Source organism: Carya illinoinensis, chromosome 3 (genome assembly GCF_018687715.1).
Source record: "Carya illinoinensis cultivar Pawnee chromosome 3, C.illinoinensisPawnee_v1, whole genome shotgun sequence".
NCBI classification, from domain to species: Eukaryota; Viridiplantae; Streptophyta; class Magnoliopsida; order Fagales; family Juglandaceae; genus Carya; species Carya illinoinensis.
The window spans coordinates 54666566-54692872 of NC_056754.1; the positions used below are offsets into that span (position 1 = coordinate 54666566).

The window sequence follows — 26307 nt, forward strand, 5'->3', positions numbered from 1 at the left end:
CCACAAGCTTTCCAACATAGGATGTTGTCAGAGTGTTGTCACAAAAAGAAAACCCATCATTGAAACTATTCTACCTTGACCATCACTCACTGATCTGATCCTAGCCGATAACAAGTAATTATCAAGTAGTCTTTGAATATAGACAAGCGCTTCTCATCCTCTCATGGAATGACATGTTATTAAATTCTCATTAACTTTAATGACATTCCATTGATGATAGGTAGTCCACAAATTTAACTCTGGCACATGCAATCAAATAATGAATTGGTTGAGATAAAAAAAATTGCATCAACAGAACTAGAAATAATGCTTCCTTCCATGTTGCAAACACAACAATACGTAATTAACATGACGTAATGGCAATTCACCTTTATCATTGTCAACAAATAGACAGAAAATAAGTCCAAAGATCATTTTATTATAAGCAAAAGAAGCACTCTTCACATAAAATTTTCATTTTCTTATTATAAGCAAAAGAGGGAAAAAGAAACTGACTGCCAAAGTCTATTGTACCTTCTCCTTATGAAGGAGTTCTGAGTTTGACTATAGGAAAACTCTTGTAGTACATGCCATGTGTAGAGACGAAGTATCTTGACTTTTATTAATCATAATTTTTATCTCAGATGTGAATTCTACATCCTGAATGAAAGATACAGCAGTCATTCAATCAAAAATCTCTTTCAATTTGCTAAACGAAATTGGAGGCACTACAAGCCTGTCTCAATGTTTTCAACCAGACGAACTAAAAACATTTAGGATAGAAACCCATAGAACCTCATGGCCATGCATCAGGAGAGACTTTTTCACTGACCGTAGAGCCAAATTGGGGGCCGCCCTTACGATACTGGATAAGGTACTCAACAGGGTACCCTTTCAGCTTATGAGGCACAATCCCAAGATCATTGAAAGTCAAAGCTGTAGATCCAATCATAGAAATCAAGAGATAACAGAATAAGGCAACCAAAAGGAAAGACTATTTAACTTATTAAAAAAAGGGGGGAAGACTATTTAACCAAAAAAAAAAAAAATATCATAAGACAAGAAGGCACGAAAAGAAGAATGAAAGGCCATGAGATCAATATTTTAAATTTCAGACCATACCAACTGGTATGGCCGGTATTTATCATACCAGAATAGCGTCCAGTACAAAAAATCATTTGTTTCGTACCGGGTCAAATACCATCCGTACAGGCCTGTTTCGGTTAATACCGGCTGGTTTTTGGTGTACCAGCCGTACCTATACCGGCCGAAATTAATTAATTTTTATAATTAATGTAAAAATTCTATTTTTTCATAATTTTCACTCCAATTCTCACATCTGAAGACTATTTTCTTAACTTAGAAATATTATTGAGTTTTATAAATGTGTTTTAATTTTTTAAGACTGGCATTGATATTATTTGAAATATAATTTATACATATATAATTAATTTATTATATATAGACTATCCCGAAACGGTACAGGTACCGAAATATTTCGTTCTAGTGCCGTAAGCAAAACGGTATTCAAAACATTGCATGAGATAACACTTATTTGAAAACAATATTTGAACTCACCATTCTCTGACACGACTGTATCTGCAGTTAATGCAAGGATCTGATCCAGGTTGAAAATTTCAGGATTGGGTAATGGAAAGGGAACTTTGTTAAGAAGTATTTCTCGTGGCATTGCAAGAGCCTGAAAACATTTATTCACATCAAGTAATTAAGAAAGTTAGCATATAAAACACATGGTAAACCCACTCCTGCATCTAAGACTGAATAATACGCGCACACAATCAGAAACAGACATTTCCCATGCCTCAAAATATATGACAGCAAAAAAGGTTAATCATGGCTGATTGGCAAATAGCACCCATGACTAAGCAACAGCCACCAGACACAGATAAAAACTGCACAAAAATTATAGTTAACACAGATGATTTCAAACGTGTGTTAGCCTTGTATATTTTCATAATTAGGGCCACAACAAGGAAAATCTGGACTGCCACTGGATATCCGGTATATGTCTTCTAAGGAAAACAGTATTGCCTCTTTGTTACAAGTGAAATCCCAAGCAGAAAATAAATTTTGGGACACGTCATGTAGATTTTTGGCCATGTCATCTGCTAGCACAATGGAAGCAGTCTTTACCCAGGAAGTAGATGATCCAATAGATTCCTAGCTTCCAGGAAAAAAAAAGAAGAAGAAGATAAATTTAACGAAATTATTGAATTTTAGAAAAGGTGTTTATACCAATAATCAAGAAGGATTACTTGCTCAGGGAAAAAAAAAAACAAAACAAAAGAAGGGTTACTTGTACATCATGATACGTCAAGATGTTCAGCACAAACTTTTCATGTTTGATAACTCAATCACTCACAGATATTCTCAATAAAGGTCAACAAACCCACATTTAAAGCAACAGAAACTAAAAATGAGCAAATCAGTGTCACTGAACGACAGCATTCAAAAGATTCATTTCCAATAGCCCTAATATATTGGCTATGTACCTTGGCAAGAGGGAAAGGAACTTTGACATAGCGAGGCCATTCCCGAATCATGTCGTACATAAGTTCTGCCTACAGCGTGACAAAATCTCGGTAAAAATCAGATCATACCAATGCAACAGCCAGAACAATTTATTTTATTAATAAAAACTTTATTTTACCTATAAAAAAAGCCAGACCAATGAGGAAGAGAATTTTACCAATTCATGTGTAGTAAGGACCTCAGGTCCACCAAGCTCATAAATTTTTCCCATGCTCGTGCCATCATCTTTCAAGGCCGCAACAATTGCACCAGCAACATCAACAACATATACAGGTTGGATTCTGCAAAAAAGCATTGCCAGGAAAATGTCGATAAAAAAATTTAAAAATAATACACAGCTGCCATGAGTGGTAATGATAAAGTTTTAAACTTTAACTAAAATAATTCATCACCAGATTGTAAATGATAGATACAAGACATACTTGGTAGATCCATCCCCAATGAGTGGAAGGAAGCCATATTTTTTTACAAAGAATGACCATTGATTCAAAAGCCTATCCTCAGTACCAATCATTGCAGCAGGTCTCATAATTGTGGCCTGTACAGGAATTGCACGTCAAAAATTCTTAGACATGTAGCATGCGACATCCAATATTATCCACGTGGCATGCCATGTGAGCATATTTCCTTTCAAACCCAAGGAGTAAAGGTTCAACCGAATGAGTAAAAATTATAAGAGTACTACTACATCCACAAAGGAATCACACAAAAACAATCCCACAAAATGATGTTGCTTCATCTAATCCATTAGATCTGTTTTTAATAAAAGTAACTTTACAATCTGACGAACCATATTAAGCCACGTTAGTTTGTGGAATTACTTTTGTGTAATCACTTTGTGGCTAGAGTATGTCCCAAAATATAAATGTGTAAAATTTTCTTAAATAATACTTGAGTAGTAGGAAAACCCTAATTTTGGTGTTCTCTTCCAGTCAAACATTTTCTCGTATCTTTTTCTTTCTCTCTTTCAACTATCTTTGCAAGTAATATTATACATATAGATTCTACCACCATTAAACCACAAATATATTACATTTTTGCTTGCAGTTGATATAAATTCATTGCATAAATTATCTTGTCAAACTTTTTTGCAATGATCATCAGGTATTATATTTCTTAGTATACGATAACCATAAAATATTATTAGAATCAGGAGAGAGAGAGAGAGAGAGAGAGAGAGAGAGAGTGATAAGAAGTTTTGCAAGGACTTTAAGCCCATAAGCACATTGAAAAAGAGTGCATATTACAAAGATGGATGACATGAAAAATGTTATAATCTTGCAGATTAAATGCTCAAATATTATGTTTGGGCTCTGACATGAAATTTGAAGTAAGCAGCTTGCTCCCAGGCCCCCTTTTCCTCTGAACCCAATACAATTGATATACTACTATGCCTCATCGCAAACCCACCTTGAGAATTAAAAGTGCAATATAAAGATGAAGCCCATTCTGTTCTTAGCTTGCCCAACACATAGGCTTATCAGTTACTATTCCTCTGGTTTACAAGAATTTTCATAAAACTCTCGATTATTAATAAAGTTTAACTTCTGTAAAAATAAGTTTTACCTCTGGTAATTCCCTCAAAACAGCTTCCTCTGCTGCAGCTTTAGCTTTTAGCAATCTAGATGGAGAAGATGGAGATGCCCCTAAGCAAGAAACTTGAATGAATCTCATGATACCACCATGTTCTTTGGCAATCTGCACAAGTTAATATGGATGAGAATGAAAAGGACAGAAAATCTATGTCCCACAGAAAAAAGAAATATCATCAAACACCCAATCTGCAAAAGTTCTCTAACAAATCCACTATTCAGGTACATATAGAAATAAGCATCGTGCCTACTCTTTTTTCCTGAAGGTGGGTGCCGCGTGCCCCCAGCAATGGAGGGTTTTTTGGCTGATAATTTAACTGCTAATGCAATCTTCGACCCAGTTTCTGAATTTAATTTCCACTTTCTACTAATTGCAAACAGGGCATCACTTTTAGAGCATATTATAGGAACTAATCCAGATCCTATCACTAATAATTAGTCCCTATGAAGCTGCACAAACATAAATGACACTCAAATTACACGTAATTTATCATGAAATTCTTGTGAAGGGGTGTTGACATGTTAAAGCATCAAAGAAAGCCAATATCACAACCCCCTCTTTCTCCGGGGAAAGAACCCTTACAGGATTTTTATTTTTTCTCTTTGATTCACTCTTCTCAACCACAGTAAACAGCTAGTAGTTAAATCATACCTTTACTTTGGATTTGGTTCAACTACTTAACTCATCAAGAAGTAGAAAAATCATATCCACAGTAAAACGTAGACCCAGTTTAAGAAGGCTACATTCTTTTTTTCTTTTTCTTTTTTTTGGATAAGTAAATCAAAGTATATTAATGAAGAGAATAGGCAAAAGCCATTTTCAGTACAATGAATGCCCTACTACGTAGGATCAATAGATACAAGAAAATCATGAAAATCTTGGCCATTAAAATTAACAGCAATGGCCCAAGTACAAAGAGTTCTAAAAAAGAATGCTTTTAGTTCCTCCAAAGATCTCTCTTTGTCCTCGAAAGTCCGTTTATTACGCTCTTGCCACACACCACATGATGCAAATCGGGATCATCTTCCATATAGCTTTGATCTGTTGAATGCCTCTCAGATTTGTCCAACTAGCCAAAACCACCCCTACTGTATCAGGCATAACCCAGCCCAAGTCTAGTCTACTAAATATCTCATTCCATAACCCTCAAGCTACCTCACAGTGTAAAAAAAGATGGTCTACAGATTCACCCCCATTCCTACACATGCAACACCAATCTGTGATAATCACCCTTCTTTTCCTCAAGTTATTTGTTGTGAGGATCTTACCCAAGGAAGCGGTTCACATTCTTCAAGCATATTCTAGAATATCCCAGATTACATTTTTCTCTCTTGTTATTGATGCTCCAGTATCAAACCCTGCTTAATCTACAACCAACAGCTATTCCTTTCACTTGGCTTATTGGCCTGATATCAATACTTTCTACTGATTATGGAAGCTAGTGTGGCCAATGTGAGCAATAGTTTTTGAAGTGCATAGGAGCTATAAAATAAAGACAACATATGTGCAGGAACCTACCGTTGCAAGTTGTTCAGCCATGGAATAGTTCACTTCCTCAAAGCTGAAGTTTCTTGTCTCGTACTCCCTTCCTGTCAACAAGGGTAGTTACTCTTATAAGTTCATTCACAACCTCCAAGATTGAGAGAACTTTAACAGAAAGCTACATCACAGAAAACCACACACAAAAATACTCTACCAATCAGATTGAGAACAACATTAGCCTTCGCCATTACAGCCTTGATGGAATTTTCATCCCTTGGGTTGTATTTCATTGGTACAATCTGAGCAAGTGAACAACAAGATAAACAAGATATGTAGTAGACTGAGTATATGAATGCTCAACGCATAATTCGAACTTTGAAAAAATACTTTTTGATAAGCATCATCCAAAATAAAAGAGTGAATTTCAAAAAATACTATAAGCATAAAATATAAAACTTAAAGACATATGAAAACATTATCAACTACTCTACCTGTCCCAAATCACCCATCAACTTGAGGTGGCGATGGGAATCCTCAGAACCTCGGAAAGGAACTAATACTTGAGATCCCATTTTAGCTGAATGAAAAGTGAAGTATCAGCACAAACCACTGACCGCACCACTCTCACTCACTCACACAAGTGCTTGCATGTCTTTTTTGAAAAATCATTTTCAGGAAAACTCAAATTAGAAATGTGCCCAAATATAAGAAAATTTCTATGGCGAAAACACACATAAGCAAGTTCCATGCATTCCATATGCTAATATCAACAGTACACTCAACTCACCAAGTTGTTGCACAACATAGCGACCAAGGAAGCCTGTAGCTCCAAAGACCGTAGCAACAAGGCCACTGCAAAACGCAGCATTCTTCCTTTCAGAATTATATAAGCAATCGCATGAAGAGCAGTATGAACCAATTCGTTCACTGCGTTATCTAATCTAGCATTGTTTCAACCCAATACCAAAAAACGAAATGAAAGTTTTTTGTTTCTTTTTGTCGTTAGAAAACAAAAACTTATGCTTTGTTTCTGAGATATATCAGGAAAAAGAAAACGAACACACATTGGTGAAACTCTCTCTCTCACGCTCTCTAGATAGATATATATATATATATATATATATGAGAAAGTGTGTGTGTGTGTGTGTGTGTGTGTGTGAGAGAGAGAGAGAGAGAGAGAGAGAGAGAGAGAGAGAACTCATCTCTGACATTCTACATTTCTCAGAATCACAACCACGATTTTCTCTCATTTTCCGAACAACCAATTAAATTAAACGATAACTATGTACCTAACAGATGATCTTCCACCCGTGCCCTTGCGAATGAGGTGCCCCACACCCTTAGTGGCCAAACTAGATCCGTAGCGCGGATGATCAGCTCCGTAGCCTTCAAAACAATAATTAACACCCAAATTTGATCTCATTACTTAGAAAAAATTACGATCATAAAATATCCAGAGAGAAATTCGAGGAAATGGAGTGCGATTTTTACAGTGGTCGGAGACAGGGTAGATGGACTTGAGTGACAAGGTTGAAGGCGAAGAGGTCTTGAGGGATTGGCCCCCTAAACGCCTCGAAATAGCCTGCATCGCTTGCGTCCTCAGCTACAAACCCACAGCGAGAAAGCGAGCGAGCGAGCGAGAGAGATAGATGCTCAGAGTCAGAAGAGGAGGAGGAGGAGGAGGAGAAGAATAGGCAGAGAGCGGAGATGGTCGAAAGTGCTAACATACACAAGGTGTGTAGTTCGATTTGGGTCCCTGAGGCCCTGAGGGTGACCACGGGCTGGGCTGGGCTTGAGCAAAAATTTCGGCCCAGTAAACCGGCTTTTAATGGGCTTTTTGTTGCTTTTAATGGGCTCTCTCTCTCTAAGTGACTCAGAGAGAGATATTTTTAGATTTTTATTGTAGGACAAAATAATTGGACACGCACTTCATTCTTCCATATTGAATTTGTGTCAAGAATATTATATTTTTATTTTTTTTTAAATGAAGATAAATCATGGAATAAAAAGGAAATGGATTCTTGTAATAAAAGTTCAATCTCCCAAGTTCTAGCTTGAGTTTTTCATTGCAATAAATTAAATGAGTTCTAGCCTTTTTTTTTTAAATGTTTGGAATGAAGATATAGGACGTAGTATTACGCTTTCTCGTTTATATGCTATCATCGTCCTCGGGAGTGCAATATTCAATCATAGTATACGGATGGCTTTTTGGTTCAGGTTACTCTATAATGATAGAAGTCAAAGAACCGTAGCCTGATTAGTATTACCCCCAGCCTCCAAAATGGAGCTTTGAAGTTCGAAATCCCCCTCCCCAAATGTATAAAAAAAGGCTATGGGACCAACATGTCTGCTCAAAATTCCTGTGAGTGGCACCCCATATTTGAGTCATTGGAAAATGGTAGCTTTGCTGTTTATGCTTCCCCATCAATTATCAGTTATTCACTTTGTGATGCTGTATGCTTGAATTTTACTTTTCTGTCATGACATATTTTCTTGAAAAATTTCAACAAATAGAGCATGGTTTTCTGTAGTCACTACATCAAGCAGATCATGCTTTAAGATCAGTATCCAGAAGATTTGTTCTCTCTTTCAACTTCAATGCTAAAACTTGTAATTATTATTATTATTATTATTTTGCTTTACATCTGTTTGTGCTCGATACTGATTGTGTAGTTTTTAAATTCAATTTCAGATGCTTGGAATGGGAAATGGTGTTGCAGAAGAGAATTCTGAAACTAATGGAGGTCTTAAGCTCTCTGTCCCTCAAACAAACTAAGGAATTCTGGGACTTAAGTGATGCTCTCCAGGCAAAGGTGGGAAATACAAGCAAGTCAAAACAGAACTTCTAATTGTTATGCTCCAGCATGAAAATTAATTTAAGCATAATCTCAAACATATCGCAGCCTCAAACTGAAAGTATAGGCATCTCGTATTTGAGATAGGTACTCATAAGTTGTTGGAAGGCAGAAAAGAGTAGTCAGCCAAAGTTTATAGAAGGAACATCCTAGTAGAATATTAGCTACCAAAACTGGCTCTGAATTACCAACCAACAATGAGTTCCATATTCCATTTATACATTTAAAATTGCTCACCATCTTTCCATTGTTTTCGAGAAAGTAAAAAAAAAAATACAAGAATGTAATCACAAAAATACAATAATAATAATTAAAAAGAAAAAAGTAAGGCACTGGAGGTCCAATCTTCTATTGCAAGGAAGCTGCAAAGCCTTTCATGAATCACTTACAAGAAGTCATCCTTGGAAGTGATTCCTGGAAGCTTTTGCAGCTTCCATGAAATAGAAGAATGAGATTCAAGTTAACACTTTTAGAGGTCACTGCACTATCTCTCTGACCATTTAACAGAAAGGGAAAAAAAAAAAAAGGGTCTACGGTTGCCTCTAAAGCACAACCAAAAATTACAAGCTCAAAAAAAGTGGCAAGCGGGAGAGGGGGGAGGTACTGAAGAGTTTGTTGGCCAAAGTGCCTCAGAGTAAGCTGCACCATATGAATCATTACAAATATGATAAGGGGATTCACTCCGTTGAACTCCACAATGAGCATCGCCCCTCTAGAGAGGATTACGTGTGATTCGGAGTAAGTTACATATGCAAATAAGAAACTAAAAAAACGATTACATTATTAAAAAAATGAAATTGAATGTGGAGTCTAAAACCATAGTCTAAGCTGCATTTTTTGCTAGAAATTTTGTGGGATAGATTTTGCCTAGTTCAGCTCTAAAAAGTCCCTAACAAAATCAGAAACTGTCGCTTCAGTCTAAACACTACTTCACTGCACCTCCTTAAATACAAATTACCCGCCCATTTTCTCCTGTGTGTAATTATTATTACCTCTACCAACTCAACTTATTCTCGATTACAAAATATGCCAACTGTGCATAAATTCCCCAGCCCTGCTTAAGGGAGTGAATGAACTCATGGTCACTTTGAACCGCTAGCTAATTTCCTCCAATGGGTTCTGGTTTAATAACACAACACGCACCTTTGCTCCTCCCATTTGACTTTCAGTTTGCCGGATGCAGCAGCAACAAGTAAAACAGCCTTGGCTGGTTCAGCTTGGGTGTCCTCTGCTCTTGCTGCCTTGACTAGGGGTTTCTCAAGCATGGCATCCAATTCAAAAATCTGGTATGCCGCTTGACCGTGATGAATACTCAATTACCAACTTTAAGAACATGGATGACTTATCCTCTAATAGTCGTGCTGGAGTATCAAACTCTGCAACTCGACCTGCAAAAATATCAAACCAAGTCTCATGAGCACAGCACATGCACATTTCCCTACAGTTTTATTCTGAAGAGTAACAAGGAATGCAAATTACTTTCACTTTCCTGTATGAATTTGGCAAACAAACAATATAGTCATGCCTCTTTTAATCTAGAGTAATAGGAGCAATCAACTGCATCCAGTGCACAGGACAGCCAAATCTTCGAAAGACCTTAAACACGTGAAAAACTTCATGAAAATTGAGCTCCTACCAGTATGTAGATGATTCTAGATTCTTATAGATACCCGAATAAAATCTTAGTCACCTAATCTATGTGAACTATAGTTGACCCTAATTGCTCATAGTGAATAGTGCGACCAGCAGACACAATTAGGGGAGGGGGACTTTGTGGGGTGTAATCTATACTCATCTGACTAAAATCATTTTCATTTGTATGTATAGACAGACTTGTAAAAAAAAAATTGTACGTATAGACAGCTCATAAGAAAAGAAAAAAGCACACACCAAAATGGGAATATCATAGTAAAATGAAACAAATGCAATGGATACGGTTTCAACTTTCCATGATTTTGAAACATTTCCAATTATGTTCTCATGACTGAAACTGTCAGGACTACATTACACGTTTCCAGCCTCATTTTCCATGTAACATTCATAATCCTTCCTTAACAGATACGGTATACCTCTACAAATTAAATTACCAAGTGTACTCAGGCTATACCTATTTTCCACATTAATAAAAATTTGTTTTACCTATTAAAAAAAACTGAATTGTCCATAACCCAAGATGGAAACCCGAATTTTAGATATCATATCATTTCCCAAATGATATACTACAAGCTCTTGAGTGTGGATCGCCCGCACCAAATTGATGCCAGATCTATAGGTTGCAATTAAATAATGAATTATGAGTGTAACTTTACATACCATCACTGAGGACCAGAACCGCGTCGCTGTCAATAACAGTTGGAATACGATGTGCAATTGTGCATACAGTACAGCCCTTAAACTCAGTTCGAATAATTTTCTGGATGATACTATCAGTGGTTGAATCAACTGATGCTGTTGCTTCATCAAGCACTAGTATTCTTGCCTGCTTAAGCAAAGCCCGACCCAAGGAAACAAGTTGCCGTTGACCCACACTCCAATTATCTCCATTTTCAAGCACTGCAATTTGATAAGAAGTACAATCAATTAGTTAGCCACAATACAAAGGTGCAGCAAAATGGAAGAATTGGTAATCGAATTATAGTGGGTGATGTATTAGCTACATACCAGGTGTATCAAGCTTTAGCTCTTTGTCACGAATTATCTGTCCAAGCTGAGACTTATCAAGTGCCTGTACCAGATTAAAATCCAATAATTAATTTTTTTATAAGTAGTCAAGGTTTTATTAAAAATGCAAAAAATAAAAATATAGGAAAACCCAATAAATAATATAGGCCTATCATCACATATATGAAATACAAATAATTTCAACATTCAAAAACCCTAGGGATTCAGTAAGATTTTCTTTTTTAAGGAATGAATTAGCAAAATGTTGTTGAAAACTCTGGAAAGCCAGGCATTAACCACAAAGTTTATTAAAATGCATCGTTACAGTAATTTTACTGAGTTGCAGATTTACAATTTTTTAATAAATAAAATGGTTATTAGGACACCCACAAGTTACAGAGGAGGTACACTGAATAAGCTTCCATTTGAACCAAAAAAAATTTCTACAATAAACAATTCCATTGTCATTCAATATCCATCAAGTAACAAAGGTGAATTTGACTTTTGAGTGTTGAAAAATATGACCATTCTTATATTTTTGCTGATACAAACCTGCCAAATTTCATGATCTTCATGCTCTTCAAGAGGATCAAGATTGCCCCTGATGGTTCCTTCAAATAAGATAGGATCCTGAGGTATGATACTAAGGCGGCTACGAAGGTCGTGAAGGCCAATTGTTGAAATATCAATATTGTCTATCAGGATCCTCCCACCTGCTGGTTCAATTAGTCGAAACAAAGCCTGGATCAAAGTGGATTTACCACTTCCGGTTCGCCCAACAATTCCAATATTCTTCCCACCCGGAAATGTGCAGGTTATCCCATGAAGCACAGTAGGAAGATTCTCTTTGTAACGAACCTTGAAGGTGAGAGACAAATAATGAAAATTAGAAGGTGGCTTCAACAATAAATTAACCAAACTATATACAAACAAAATTCCAAAGCCAATTAAACTCTTTATCCTCAATCAGAAAAAAGCACACACATGGTATTGTTAAACTGAACTGCGTACCTTTAAATCAATCATTTCAATTGTTCCATTCTCAGGCCATGAAGCTGGAGGGCGAGATTCCTCAACAATGGGTGGGGCTTCTCCAGGAATTTGGCTATACTGGTACATCCTCTCTATGGAAATTATTTTGTTTTCAAGCTTACAAAAGCTAAGTATCCACCGTGATAGGCGTGCATTCAAATTAAGGCCATATGTCACAGCAAGGCCTGCCATGCCTAGATAGAAAGAAGCAACCACGATTAGCAACTTATATTATCAAAAACTAAGAAATATGATCAGAAGCCTACCTTGGAACTTCCACTTCATGAATGTTATTCTTCAAATATTATTTACATATCGAAGAAGTTATTCATCACTTAAGCCTCGTCTGAAGGCTGAAGTTGAATATGGTGAAGACACATTGGTTCTCTTACGATACCATAGACATGCACAAAAGAACATTTATGCTCTAAAACTCATTTGAAACGGTATGCCTAATGAATGCGTGACATAAACTGAATACATAAGTAAATGTGTAATATGATGTGATGAATATAGGTGCTAATAATTGAGGGCTCTAAATTAGGATAACAGAGTAAATTCCCCACAGTAAAGATACCGCAGTGCATAAATTAATAGTCCCATTACAGCATTTATCAAGGATTTTTTTCTATTATTTTTTTTGTCTTTTTTCTGTGAGTATATTCCTTAATGCAGGTGAAGGCACCAATTCATTCATTCAAAAGGGTCAGCTCCAGTAACTACTTCTAAGAAAATGGCACATCAAAACATGTTTTCCTTATCATTTCACAAAACACATCACCCCATTGCTCATATAGAATTTCTCCTGGGAATAGGTGGAGAAATTCAGGCATTGGAGAACTTACTTGGATCGATAGTCCCATGTGGAAAGCTAACGAGCAAAATCATGCAGAAAGCAAATACAAGGGTTGAGAGCAACTCCATGCGTAGACAGAGCCATTCAATGGCTGCAAGACTGCAGAAGAATGGGCGAGCAAAACAATCAAGAAGGTAAAGATTCCTCTTCATGAATCTTTTTTCTTGTCCAAAGCCTCTTATCGTTGCTGCTCCAGCAATAGATTCACCAAAAAGATTGATAATTGGAGATTTCTGGATGCTGACAATGCGAACCAATTCCCTTGATGAAGCCATGTAGTATTTCTGCGAGAGGGTATGATAAATTTAAGTGATATCCTTCAAACCTTTCTCTTCTGTTTTTTTTCTTCTTTTTTTTTTCCCTATCAGTAAACAATAAATTTTCTTAATAGAAATAGGCAAGGCCCAAGTACACGGAGATATCCTTCAAACCTTTCTAGCAATGGCAGTTAAAAAATATATAATCTTTTAATAAGAACTTCAAGTCAAAAGAAATTACTGTTAATACTGACAGAGAATTTAAATAGTAGATGCTCTTATCTAACAATGAAGTGGAATTCTTTCTTTCGCAGGCGATATTTGATTTTTTCTTTTCATGGGATCACACCCAAAAAAGGAATGAAAGTTTTGAAAAATTGCTTGAAATTTAGTTTTTTTTCAAATGCTGGGGAGATGCAAGTGGTGTGTTCAGAAGGCAACACATAGGACAAAACTTGTTTCCAGTTTCTGTACAATAGCAAAAAGCATAGCTATGAACTCAAACCTTACAGTGTTTCATCTAAAAAGTACAAATAAAGAAACAAAATGCTTGAAGGGGTAACGTCCATATCTTTTTCTTTTTTTATAGGTGATGTATAAACTTGCCTTATTCCAAATGTGCTTTTTTTGGTTTTTATTTTTTATTTTTTTATTTTTTAATTTTTCCAGAGGGCCTAATAGCCATTCTTCAAGACTCAAAGTTCAACTGATATACATTATTAACCGGGCGGGGGAAAACTAACGGAGAAACAAGGCATGAACCAGGTAAATATTGTATGTAATTAAGGACAATAGAAACAATATACACAAGTAAACAAGGACAAAAACATAAGAATTAACCTGTTCAAAGTGATCAAATTCATCAGAGAAGTATATAGCTGAAAAAAAACATACTGCAGCAATAGCATGCTTATGATATTCAATAGGCATTGATGTAGGCACAAGGAATCCCATATGAATCAGCAAGGATCACGTAGCAAGGCTATAATATCTTTGTACAAAAAATTGAGTGTTTAAAGTTTAACAATAAGTTTAATTACACTGTGTTCACCAAAAATACTAAGGAGAAGGGGTCAGTGCTTGAGAAGGAAGCAAAAATTTAGCTGTTTCCTTCTGATCCATTTTGACAAAAAAGTTAAGAGCCTTACATTACAAAATCTGAGCAAAAAATCAAAAATTCACCTGCATCCACAAGCAGGCAATGGCCATAGGAACAACAAGAAGCAACACTTGCCATGTAACTTTTGACATGACACCAACAATGCCAATAAGTTGAATTGTTGTTGAAGCAAACCCACCAAGTCTAAAAGGAATATCAAGATCCACAACACTTTGATCAACTGACACCTGGAAGGTCACAGTCATCCATGACATTAGATCATGAAAAAAAAAAAAAAGGAAAACAAACAAAATTATATATGTATATAGCAAAAGAAATGGAAGTTGCACATATATTTTTCCCTTGCAATAAAAGAACCTACACGATTCAAGATCCGTCCAGCTGGTGTAGAATCAAAGAATGACATCGGTGCCCGAAACACACTTCTAAGCATATTCAGAAACAATTTCTGTGCAGCTGCTAGACCAAATGTAGCAACCAAAGCAGCCCTAACAAAGACAAACCAAGAACTTCCAAAAGCAAAGGCCATATAAACACCCAGAAGGACCATAGGACTCACTTTAGGTTGATCTCCTTCTGTTTGGGGATTAGCCCAAGCCATCCACCAATTACTAGCAATTTGAAGGAACTGAAACAGTGCTTGGGCAACAATTATTAGTGGAATCAATAAGCCCTTATATGCCGCAGCCATATATGACAAGTACACTTTCATGCTGACCCTTCCTCTTACCCTTTCCTCTTCCTGAACAAGCTGCTTTTTCCTTGAGCGTTTTGCTTTCTTTTTCTCTTTAATTGCTTTCTGGCACGAAGGCGATACAACTTCTTGTACTTCCTTTCCCAAACCGTCAATACCATTTCCAGTGGCCATGCATGTTTTACCAGGCATAAGTGTTCCATCAAGAGACAAATTTTCATCTGAATCTTCTGATGAGTGACAGGGAATATCCATAGCTTCAATTGCGTCATGGTGAGCTGAGACCAAAGTTTTAAAATCAGTTCCAGCTTGTAAAAGATCATCATATTGCCCTGCTTGTATTATTTGGCCTGCTTTAAGAACCTACAAATATGAAAATACATTTGTTAGCCTTGCAGGACGAGCACCACATTCTCAGTCGCTGATGTGGCTTTCTAAATTTACAATATAAATGAAATTGCGAATGGGTTAATTTACATATCAAAAACAAAAATACTTTCACTAATTAGTCAAGCACCCCAAAGACCAGGTGACTCACAAAGGTAGACTACTTACTTGCCGATAATAATTTAAGTCTTTGAGCTAGACCATAGTCTGATGTTATTAGCAAGATACTAAAATTTCAACTTTAACTGAGCACTGGAGTTTTCAGTCAAAGAATCAAATAAGCAGAGAACACTTGGAATTTCTATCAGATGACTGTTGGAATGCCCAATTAGTTTACATGCTTTACTAAAATCTATTGCAGAAAAAATTACTGATAAAATTGTATCTGTAATAAGTATAATTATTCAACTCCAACTTCGCATTGGATCTATACACCAGAGGACATAGTCACTGTTTTATGAATGTATTATTTTTTATTCTAATAAATATAGAAAATCTAGCTTATAAACATACATCCAGTCAGCAATCTTCTCGCAAGTTTGTGACCAATTGTAATGTGACTCAGTTTTTTCTTTAGTCATTTAGTTCAAATTGAATTATTATTACCTGCCAAGATTTCTAATAAACTCCATTCACATCACGATTCATTGGAATAATGGAAGTTTTAAACAGACAGAACAACCATCAGTTCAAGAAAACTTCAGCTTCCTGAACTAATGAATTACTTAGATTTCTCTCAAAGATAAATATCCATGGGTTCAAAACTCACCACATCACATAAACCTCAAAAGAAAGGAATGCTAGTCATCACCATAAAAGTAAATCAAACAAAGAAACAAGGATAGCAATTGAAGAAGCAACTTGGCCATGATGCATTAAAATCAACCAATTCATGTACTACAAGGATAGCAATTGAAGAAGCAACTTGGCCATGATGCATTAAAATCAACCAATTCATGTACTACCGGTGTGGCTTGACATGCCTGAAACCTATAAAAAATTGAGTACAAAAGACCCCAAAAAGCCTATATGGCAACATAGAACTCTGACTACATAAGCAAAATATTTAAATGAAGTGGGAAGACAAATTCCATACCAGAATCAGATCTGCAGCAGGGAGTAATTCAACTTGATGGGTCACAAAAATCACGGTTTTACTAGCTAGTGCTGCCAATATGTATTCCTGCAGTTTCATATCACATATTATCATCCATTCTTCTTTTCTTCCCCATGCATGGTTCATTCATATGAACTGCAATACATATGAATAAATTAGAAGCCTAACCTTAAATAATTCAGAACTAGTGTGTGCATCAAGTGCACTGAAAGGGTCATCCAGTAAATAAATATCAGCATCTTGATACAGTGCTCTGGCAAGCTGCACTCTTTGCTTCTGGCCACCACTCAAATTTATACCTCTATCACCAATAATGGTCTGATCTCCATGTGAAAGGAGTTCCAAATCCTTTTTCAGTGAACAAGCATGTAAAACACTTTTATACTTTGCTTTATCCATAGGGCTGCCAAAAAGAATGTTCTCTTCTATATTGCCGGACTGTATCCATGCTGACTGAGATACATAAGCAGCAGTACCACATACTTTTACCTGAAAAAAAAATCAACCGAAAAAGAATTATAAATCTTCAACTGCTACTACTGGTAGAATTTACAAAACCAACAGCCAAGAGGCAGGAAACAGAAACTTTTAATGAATCAACTTACTTCACCAGAGATTTTGGGAATCTCGCCAAGGATGCAAGAAAGCAAGCTTGATTTTCCAGAACCAACCATACCGCAAACAGCAACTCGCATGCCTCTCACAACTTTCATTTCGATTCCCGATAATGTTGGTGCAGGAGAGGAAGGGTCCCAGCTGAACACACCGTCTTTAATTTCTATGGTCACATTAGTAATGCCTCGCGGCAGGACAATGGTGGCCTCTTCTTGCAACTCTTCCTCTTGCAGGAATCCGGAAATTCGATCAAGAGAAACTTTTGTCTGAGCCATCATAGACACCAAATCAGGAAAATTCCTGAGCGGTTCTTGGAGGATCCTAAAAGTGGCAAGAGCAGAAAGAACACTCCCTGCAGTGAGCTGACCACCCAACAAAATGGAAGTACCGAAAGTGACAGCTGAAACAAATATGGGGGAGCTCCAGAAAATGAATGTAATAAAAGCTTGAGAATAAAGGGCTTTCCTTAGCCACTTGAACTCCACACCCCGCATGTCCTCCAACTTAACTCGATACCTATCTTCCCAAGCTTGCAATTTGAGAATTCTCATGTTCCTTAGACATTCGGACGTTTTCCTCATTCTTTCATCCTTCGCAGCCATTAACTTGTCCTGAAAATCTTCTTGTATCTTTGCCACAGGAACAGTAACGACAATGGAGATAATTGTGGCAACCAATGTTGCAACTGAAGCAATTCCAACATTCTTATACAAAATTGCAAGGGCAAGAATTATTTGCAGGGGAAGCATCCATATATCGTGGAGGTACCAAGAGTAGTCCCCCACTCTTTGTACATCAATTGCCATGTAGTTAACAATTTCTCCACTGGTGTGACTTTGCTTCGCCAAGCTCGAGAGCTTGAGCCCCTTTTGATACACCATTGCTGTTAAAGCTGATCTCGCATGCATACCCAAAATGTCTACCCCAACATACCACTGCCTTGTTGTTAATGTCTCCACGAGCTTTGCTGAAAAGAATATTCCGGCAAGAATATACCCCTCATGGGGGAAAGTATTTTTACCTCCCAAGTAATCGACAAAGTAGCTAATCATGTATGGCCCCACATATGAAACAAGAGTACTCAAACCGGCAAATATACCATTACAAGCTGCTTCTTTCCAAAATGACTTGAGAAGTGCCCAAGCTAAAGAAGGTTGTTTTGATGGGGTTTCAGCCTTCAATTTCTCCCAATTCGACTTCAAAACCTTATAATTGGTCTTGGCTCTATCTTTTGGTGCAAGAAGGGGAATATCCTTAAGCTCAAGGGGTCTCTTTGCACCAATTGAAAGAAGTGGGTTCAGCCAAGAGAGTGTGACTAAGGTAAAAAGCCCCGCATCACTATAAGGGGTAACCTTAAGACACCCTGGTTCTTCTTCAAGAAGCAAAGGTTCTTGAAGATCAGAGTTCCTACAAACTTGTATGCCGGTAACACCCCTAATTGCAACAAAGCAAAGGAAAGCGAGAGCAGGTGTCACTGCAAAATTTGCCACAACACGAGAACACAAGTGCTTTGAACCTTCAACGGAGAATTCTCTCCCGTCGACATAAAGAGTACACACACAAATTGAAAATGAAACAACCCACCACACCCGCAACAACAACGGGAATTTCTCAGACACCTTGAATTTACAATGCAGAGCTGAAAAGCTCAACACGAACCAAGCTAAACTTTGTGCAGCTGGCAATAACAGGTCAGCCCAATCCACAAACTTCCCGTTAATGCCCTCTCTTATCAAACCAACTCCATCGAACCCCAATAGAAAAACTTGCACAAACAACACATAGAAACAACAAAAGACTGTAGCTTTATACCCCGCACCAACATTAACATCGCGGATTTCTCCGTCGATACCATGCCGAATTGGGTTCGCATTCGCAGCTGAATCGTCCTTAATAATTCTTATCCTACCAACACACACAAATATCTGCCTTGCCGAGACGATGAAGAGGAACACGAGAAAGAGTGTCAAATTTATGCAAATTGAAGAGAGTTCCAATATGGGCAAACCTTTAATAGCACTAAAAAGGATATTCGACGATTGTGCTGCTGATGATAACGCTGGGATTTTGTTGAGCAAAAGAGACATGCCCATTATTGAATTTGGCATGTGGGCGATGGAAGCGATTGAGAACAGTGAGTCGGTGTTGTTGCTGTTGTTGTTGAGCTAAGCGATCGTATTCTATTGTGAAGAAGGGCATTTCACCATCTGGGTTGTGCGAAGCAGTAAAATGTGTATTTGGAGAAGGAATCTCTGGACACATTGCACATAAAAACAAATGAATTCTTACCCACATGGAAAACGGAGAGAGAGAGAGAGAGAGAGAGAGAGAGAGAGAGATGATTGAACTTCTGTGTGTGATATATAGGGAGAATAGATAGGGACAAAGAGAAGGACGATGAATCAAAATCTAAGCGAAACCCATTAGGAAAAATAACAAAACAAAAGACTGACCTGGTTGTGTCCTCGACAATCGTTTGGTTAGCCGGTGCAGATTGCCGAGGCAAGCCTGTGAATAATAGAGAGGAAAAAAATTGGCACAAGAAGCTCTGCCCCTCAATGACACCAACACACACAGACACAGAAAGAAAGCACACGGCAACAATTCACTAGCAATCCACAAGAACGGTAATGATGAATGAGTTGTAGGCTTTAATGTTGAGAAATCTAGAGAGAGAAAGAGAAAAGCTCACACCAAAGAAAAAAGAGTGTTCTCTCTCTTTCATCGGTGTATATATAATAAATATCTATATATTTTGTTGTGTGCGCGTTTTGATAAACTTATCAAACTTTTCTACCTCATTGTTTTGTTAGTTGGTGGCAGAACCGTGTGAGAGAGGAAGAGAGGGATGTGGGGGGCCAAAATGGAAAATAGGGTAGAGTTCTGGACCTTCTGGTGAATGCAAGGTAAAGACAGAGAATGGGGGGTGGCTTTCTTTTGTGGGTTTACTTGGGTTTTCTCAGATTTTGGTGTTCTTTTATATCGGTTGCTTGATTTACTAATATATATATATATAGACAAATATAAGAGTAGTAGTGCTTTATTTCTGCATCCTTATGTCTATGTTTTTGAGAGAGTAGTAAAGAATATTATGGGTAATCAAACAGAATATTATTAACATATGTCGATGCCCTTATTAATGATATCATGATAGGAATCTCAAGATGTTTTTATAAAGAAATATTAGAATATATGAAGACTTTCCACTGTTCATTGTGTGAGGGAGAGAGAGAGAGAGAGAGAGAGAGAGATGGGATTTTGTTTGTATACACTTTCCAGTGTGTTATGGATGTGATGTTGGGTTATGAGTCTGATGCCATAATGGTAACCTTTTTTTCTGGGTTTAATTGATTATTATACCTGGATTCATTCATGATTTGAGGGCACTCACACGAGATTTATGAACATGAGGGCACCTTAAAAGATTGCATGAGAACCCCATATTCCTGCCATCTGGTCTTTTGCAGAAAAAAAAAGTGGTGTGTCACCTCAGTGTTCAATCTGTAAAAGTCTGTTGGGAGTATGCCCCCCCATGTCAGTTGGATTTGTTGTATGCATGCTGATGAGTACGTATCAGCTACCCCACTTATCATCCCTGCCTTGGCTCCTTCTGCTAGCTAGGGTAAACATATATTTATCACCATATCCCCACCATACTCCCACCATACTTTTGTGGGTATATATGCAGCTAGCTAGGGTAAACATATTGATCATGACTAGGCCAGATTTATTTATTTGACCATGCATGCATGAATTGATCTGTAATATTTTTTATATAATATATTTATATATATTTGTAAAATCCCGATTACTACTCCTCCAATGCACATGTGGCTGTGGGGCGGCTTTTGTTGACCATTGATCTGCTGATGCAAATTTTCATGAAAAGTCACGATGTTAGCCATTAGGTAACTGATATTTCTTCTCTTGTTTTATTTTTTCTCGGCACATCATCAGGTAACTAAATTTTGAAGGAAGTAACACATGGCAGACAGCCAGAAATATCAATAATTTCAACACCATAAATTCTAGAAAGGAACTTTGCATTTTCACATTATTGAAACATGCATGGTAGGTAATCATTCCTTCCCGGCCTGCCAATCGATCATCAAGATGCACTTCTCCCTCAGATAGAACCCTCATAAATTCTAATAATCAACATTTCCCAGACTGTGGGAGTTAACCCTATAGACAGATCAGATCAGAATGGCCAATATTACGAAAGGATTCCTATCATAAATGAATTCAAATATCCTAGCTACCTGTCGAGGCTTGACTTGAGTACTTTTAACACAAAATTGGTGTAAATTACCATATATCCCTTGCTTCATCTGAAAAAGTTATGTCCCCATGGCCATGATGGTTTAATTTTCCTATCAAATGAATTTCTGCATCAGATAGTCAATATCATGTAGACTTGATCTCTTCATTTGGGATATGATCATTTTTTTTTTTTTCTAAATGCTTTAGACACAATATCCAATAGTTATTGTAAGAAGTTCCATTGCACACCAACAAGCTAAAACTAGCTGATTTTATTCAATAAAAGTAGAGAAATGATATTTGCAGTCGTGGTTGTGCAAGCGGCGTACACTCGCTTTGAAAAAAATGAATTAATATGGGAACCACAGGAAAAAAAAAAAACTAACTTTTTAATCGTGGATCCCACTCTTTTTCAAAGCGATTGCGCGGCATTTACAATTCCACGACTGTATATATCATTGCTCGTAAAAGTATTGTGACAAAATTATTTTTTATTTTGTTACATGAGAAATGTTACTATGCGGCATTGACCTGACTTATTAAAAAAAATTAAGAATACAAAACAAAAAAGGAATTTAAGGTTTCAATTTTTCTCTTCTTGTGTTTTTTAATGTCATTTTATTTTTAATATATTTTTTTTATTTTTCAACGAGACAAAGTGAAAAATATAACTGAGACAGTACAAACGCAATACTCTTATTACAATAAAATTTTATTAAATATAATTATTTTTACGTATTTTTTTATGTACTTTACTGATATTATTGATCGAAACATCAATAAATGTCCTGTTCAAATAATGGGATTCATTCATCTATTAAAATCAATGAAAAATAAGATAACATCAAGATCGATCAGTTTATATATGATTAATTTAGCTACAACTACAAGTCAGACCTAATATTATTCATATGCAAAAGTCTTCAAAAACATGTTCAAGACTTCGTAGTTGCATACGTGGTCGTGATTAAACAGATATCAACCCTTTTTATCTTTTTCTTTGTTCAACTCTGATTGGTGGCGCCGACCGCGCAAGTGCCGACCTAAAACAGTACAGTAGTACCATATTTTCTTTATATAATAATTATTAGCGCCGTGTCAATGTGTTTGCTCACGAGCGAGCCACCTAGCTTGGACCGCAAAGACCGGTCGCTTTCAACGTTGCTTGGACTTGGACCAGCATGACTGTGCATACATTCACTCCACCCCCACATGGTAGGTGTGACAATCCAAAATTTCTTTTTCTTTCTTCCTAAACTAATGCTTCAATACTTAGCACTCCATGTTAGCTAAACAAGTGTTTTAAAATGAATATACGGACTTACATATTTTAAAATTATATATATCATTTCTATAATTATAGATTTACAGTATGTAAAAAATTTTATTATATTGAACATTGTTGGTCTACGACCATAATACTGTATTTCTCACCATCAGAGTTCCAAACGCCACACATGTCACGCGTCACGATATTAGATTCATGGCCGGTCTCATGTCTTTAAGATCTATCCAATTATCCACGACCCTCCATAGCTAGCGCATGAGTCCCGGCCACGATCAAGATTTGTGTGCTTTTTTAGACGTAACAAAGTTGTAATCGAATTGAGAAATACTCTAGTCACAAAGGGATTACATAAAAGTAATTTTACAAACTGACGTGACTTAATGTGATTTGTCATATTATAAAATTACTTTTATTATAAAGCAAATCTAACAGATCAAATGAAACTACATCAACAATCAAATTAATTCATTATTCTTGCCTGTCTTACTGTTTTCCTTAAAATTTAGAGTCAACTCTTATTCAAATATGTGATGTATGAGGCGAATATCTCTTTCAATCTTAACAATTAATCCAAAACGGGTGCAGTGTATCACAGTTGCAGTGTTGGAAACGTCCTCTTCATGGTTAATGGTCTTATCTTAAAGCATACTTTCATCTCGACACCTAATTTAACTGCTTAGAATCTAAGTTAGGAAATTTTGGGATGATTGTAAGGATCATCCGGCCCCAATCCTCACCAACTCATGTACTTTGAATTACTATTTATATGATGAAATCATTAATTTGTGTCTATCATATTATGAAAAGTATCATATTAAAAAAATTAAAATAAAAATTCTCAATTAACTGAGAAATAAAACACGCACGTATACTCTTTTTAAAAAAGCATGAAGTTTATTAACAAATTAATTTTTTATATAAATCTCATATTTATTTACTATTTTAAAAAAGAGTGACTGATACTTATACATTCGATTTATGACCATAAATATCATTTCTCTAAAATCATTTTTTTTAAAATAAAAAAAGAAAAATGAAGCTTCATGAAGACACTTAGTGGAATATACGCAGCAGATTCAATTCTTTTGTACTTTTTTCTTTTAATATTCTCAATTATTTGATGTATACATAAAAATTTGAATCTTAAAGATGCTTATCTAAAAGGAATAAAACTCAATTATTAGTGTTTTTATATTTGATGAACTATATTTACAAAAAGAGTCTTTATATACATACATATATATATATATATATATATATATATATATATATATATATATATATTTGATGAAATCCAATTCAATGTGATTTGGCTCCCGGGGCATCTTATGACATAGAAAATGATAGACATTTCAGTCTTTTTTACAATTATTTATATAATTATATTTAATAATAAAAAGAGTTGTAGGTATATCGTTACTCTTTACGACATATTATCACCACACAGGCTAGATAATAAATTGGAAGGGAAAAAATATTATAACATTTTAAATGACTGGAAATTGAATATTAGAGTGATCTAAATTCTTATTTAGAATAAATTATGGCATTTAAAGACATTTCCTTGAGCATTAAAAAGAACATTAATAGAGTGTGAGTGTGTGTGTGTGTATATATATATATATATATATATATATATATATATATATATGTAGAGGCAATCATGTTCTTGAAGCACAGTTTTTTCAAAGAGAAATAATAGTTACATTTGCGAGTGCATAAGTGCCGTATAATCATATTTTGAAAAAATTTCATAAATAAGGGATCCATATTAATTTTTTTAATAATGGATTTCATTCTTTTTCTAAATGATTGCACGGTACTTACATATTCCATTATTATATATAGTATTACTCTTTTTAAAATGGTCACTTCTAATTTACTCATAGAAAATATTATCATATCATGTCTATGCGATCTCTTTCATTATATGTATTTTTACTTTTTTTTGTGAAATTTCTTCTCCTAAAATGATTATTTTCACCATAAAAATGATTATTTTAAAACGAAAAATTTGATAAAAAGAGAAAACATTTCTATTGTGATACTTTTAATTAAAGTTGTACGTAGGTATTGACGTATCTCACACATCAACGAAACAAAGAACTTACCAAAAGAAAGAGTTTTTTGTTTTTTAAAGTTAAGTTTTATTACGTATAAGTAAAATTGTATATTAATCTATATGTCAATATTATTTTTTTATATTAAAAATTTAAATTAATATTATTTTTAATAAAATATATATTTTGATCAATCATATTAAATTAATACATATATTAATACATAATTATGTATAACTAACTTTTTCCTTTGAGACAAGCTTATAAAAAAGAAAGGAAAAAAAGAAAATGAAACTAGTGCTATACAGAGAGTACATACGTCAATGCTTTATAAAACATTAGCAAAAGTGATAAATCAACATGGAGAGTACGTGTACGTAGCCTTTTATTTAGTAGTCGCATGCACCCACCCACAGGCACTCTGCATTTACCAGTTCATGCTCGTCATGTCCCAATTTCTATAATATTAAAAATAGAAATGCTTTTGCATAAAGAAAAAGGATAACTCTCTCTCTCTATGTATTTTATTATGGAAAGTGTTATAATAATAAAGATTTTTTTTTAAATAAATTTATAAATTAAATTAATATAATTTTATATAATACATTAAATCTAATATTTTATAATAAAATTTATTTTAAAAGTTAACGTATAATATTAAATTATATTAATTTATTAAATTATTATTTTTTTAATTAAAAGGTCAATTATGATACGTTGAAAAAGTTCTTAAAGTACTGTATGATTAATATATGTCTAAATCACTGAGATAATTAAATAGGATTCAACCAATAATTTTGTAGCACAAATATAAAGTAACTGGACGTACGTGGTACGTCATGAAACGTCTAAGACTTTTACATTTTTTAATTTTATAAGGTGCTGCCGCAGCTTGAGCTAGTTTTATTTATTTATTTACTTATTATTTAATGCAACCTGGCCGCCACAACAGTATTGTTATTATTATAAAAATGATATGTATAGTCATTTTTATATATTTTTTATATATTTTATTAATGTGATTAATTATATTATTTTTTTAATATAAAATAATTATTTTTACCAATCATATCAGTTGAATACATAAATAATATATAAAAATAACTGCATATAACAAAATTAATATTCTAGATAGTGTACGTATATTTGGATCTAATTAATTAGATTCTTAACTGGGATTTTCACAATTAATTGGCACCTATCAATGCATTTTTATGATGGGAATCTATGACACACATGTATATATAGTTTAAGTATATATTATTGAGTAATGTTATATACAGTTATAGAGCGTGTAAATGTCGCGTAATCATTTTAAAAAAGAGTAAGGTCTACGATTAAAAAATTAATTTTTTTTCATGTGAATCTTATATTAATTCATTATTTTTAAATAGATTATATAATAGTTATATATCAACGACTATAAATATTATTTATAATGTATTATTACATGTGGCGTGCAGCAACTCATGAGGTTCTGATCAATTAGACTACT

At 35.2% G+C, this 26307-nt stretch overlaps 2 protein-coding genes across 3 annotated transcripts; both read right to left on the minus strand.

Annotated features, from left to right (window-relative positions):
* Positions 1 to 576: 576 nt before the first annotated feature.
* Positions 577 to 7332, minus strand: LOC122305403 (NADH dehydrogenase [ubiquinone] 1 alpha subcomplex subunit 9, mitochondrial-like). The gene is made up of 12 exons (XM_043117929.1): positions 7099 to 7332; positions 6897 to 6993; positions 6395 to 6459; positions 6099 to 6184; positions 5822 to 5906; positions 5644 to 5714; positions 4099 to 4230; positions 2955 to 3070; positions 2690 to 2813; positions 2493 to 2561; positions 1558 to 1678; positions 577 to 915 (listed from the first exon to the last, which is right to left on the minus strand). Exons 1-12 carry the CDS (start codon positions 7193 to 7195, stop codon positions 776 to 778), a joined length of 1203 nt encoding a protein of 400 aa, XP_042973863.1. The 5' UTR covers positions 7196 to 7332; the 3' UTR covers positions 577 to 775.
* A 1741-nt stretch (positions 7333 to 9073) lies between these two features.
* LOC122305404 (ABC transporter C family member 5) lies at positions 9074 to 20154 on the minus strand. 2 transcript variants are annotated; one of them, XM_043117931.1, is made up of 13 exons: positions 19999 to 20154; positions 19655 to 19709; positions 17192 to 19453; positions 16755 to 17075; positions 16566 to 16652; positions 14750 to 15445; positions 14451 to 14615; positions 13001 to 13295; positions 12135 to 12349; positions 11676 to 11981; positions 11124 to 11187; positions 10776 to 11015; positions 9074 to 9850 (listed from the first exon to the last, which is right to left on the minus strand). In XM_043117931.1, exons 3-13 carry the CDS (start codon positions 19307 to 19309, stop codon positions 9738 to 9740), a joined length of 4620 nt encoding a protein of 1539 aa, XP_042973865.1. In that variant the 5' UTR covers positions 19310 to 19453; positions 19655 to 19709; positions 19999 to 20154; the 3' UTR covers positions 9074 to 9737. The 2 variants fall into 2 exon arrangements, with proteins under 2 accessions (XP_042973865.1, XP_042973864.1); XM_043117930.1 differs by lacking the exon at positions 19999 to 20154 and having other exon boundaries at positions 19655 to 19943.
* Positions 20155 to 26307: the final 6153 nt, after the last annotated feature.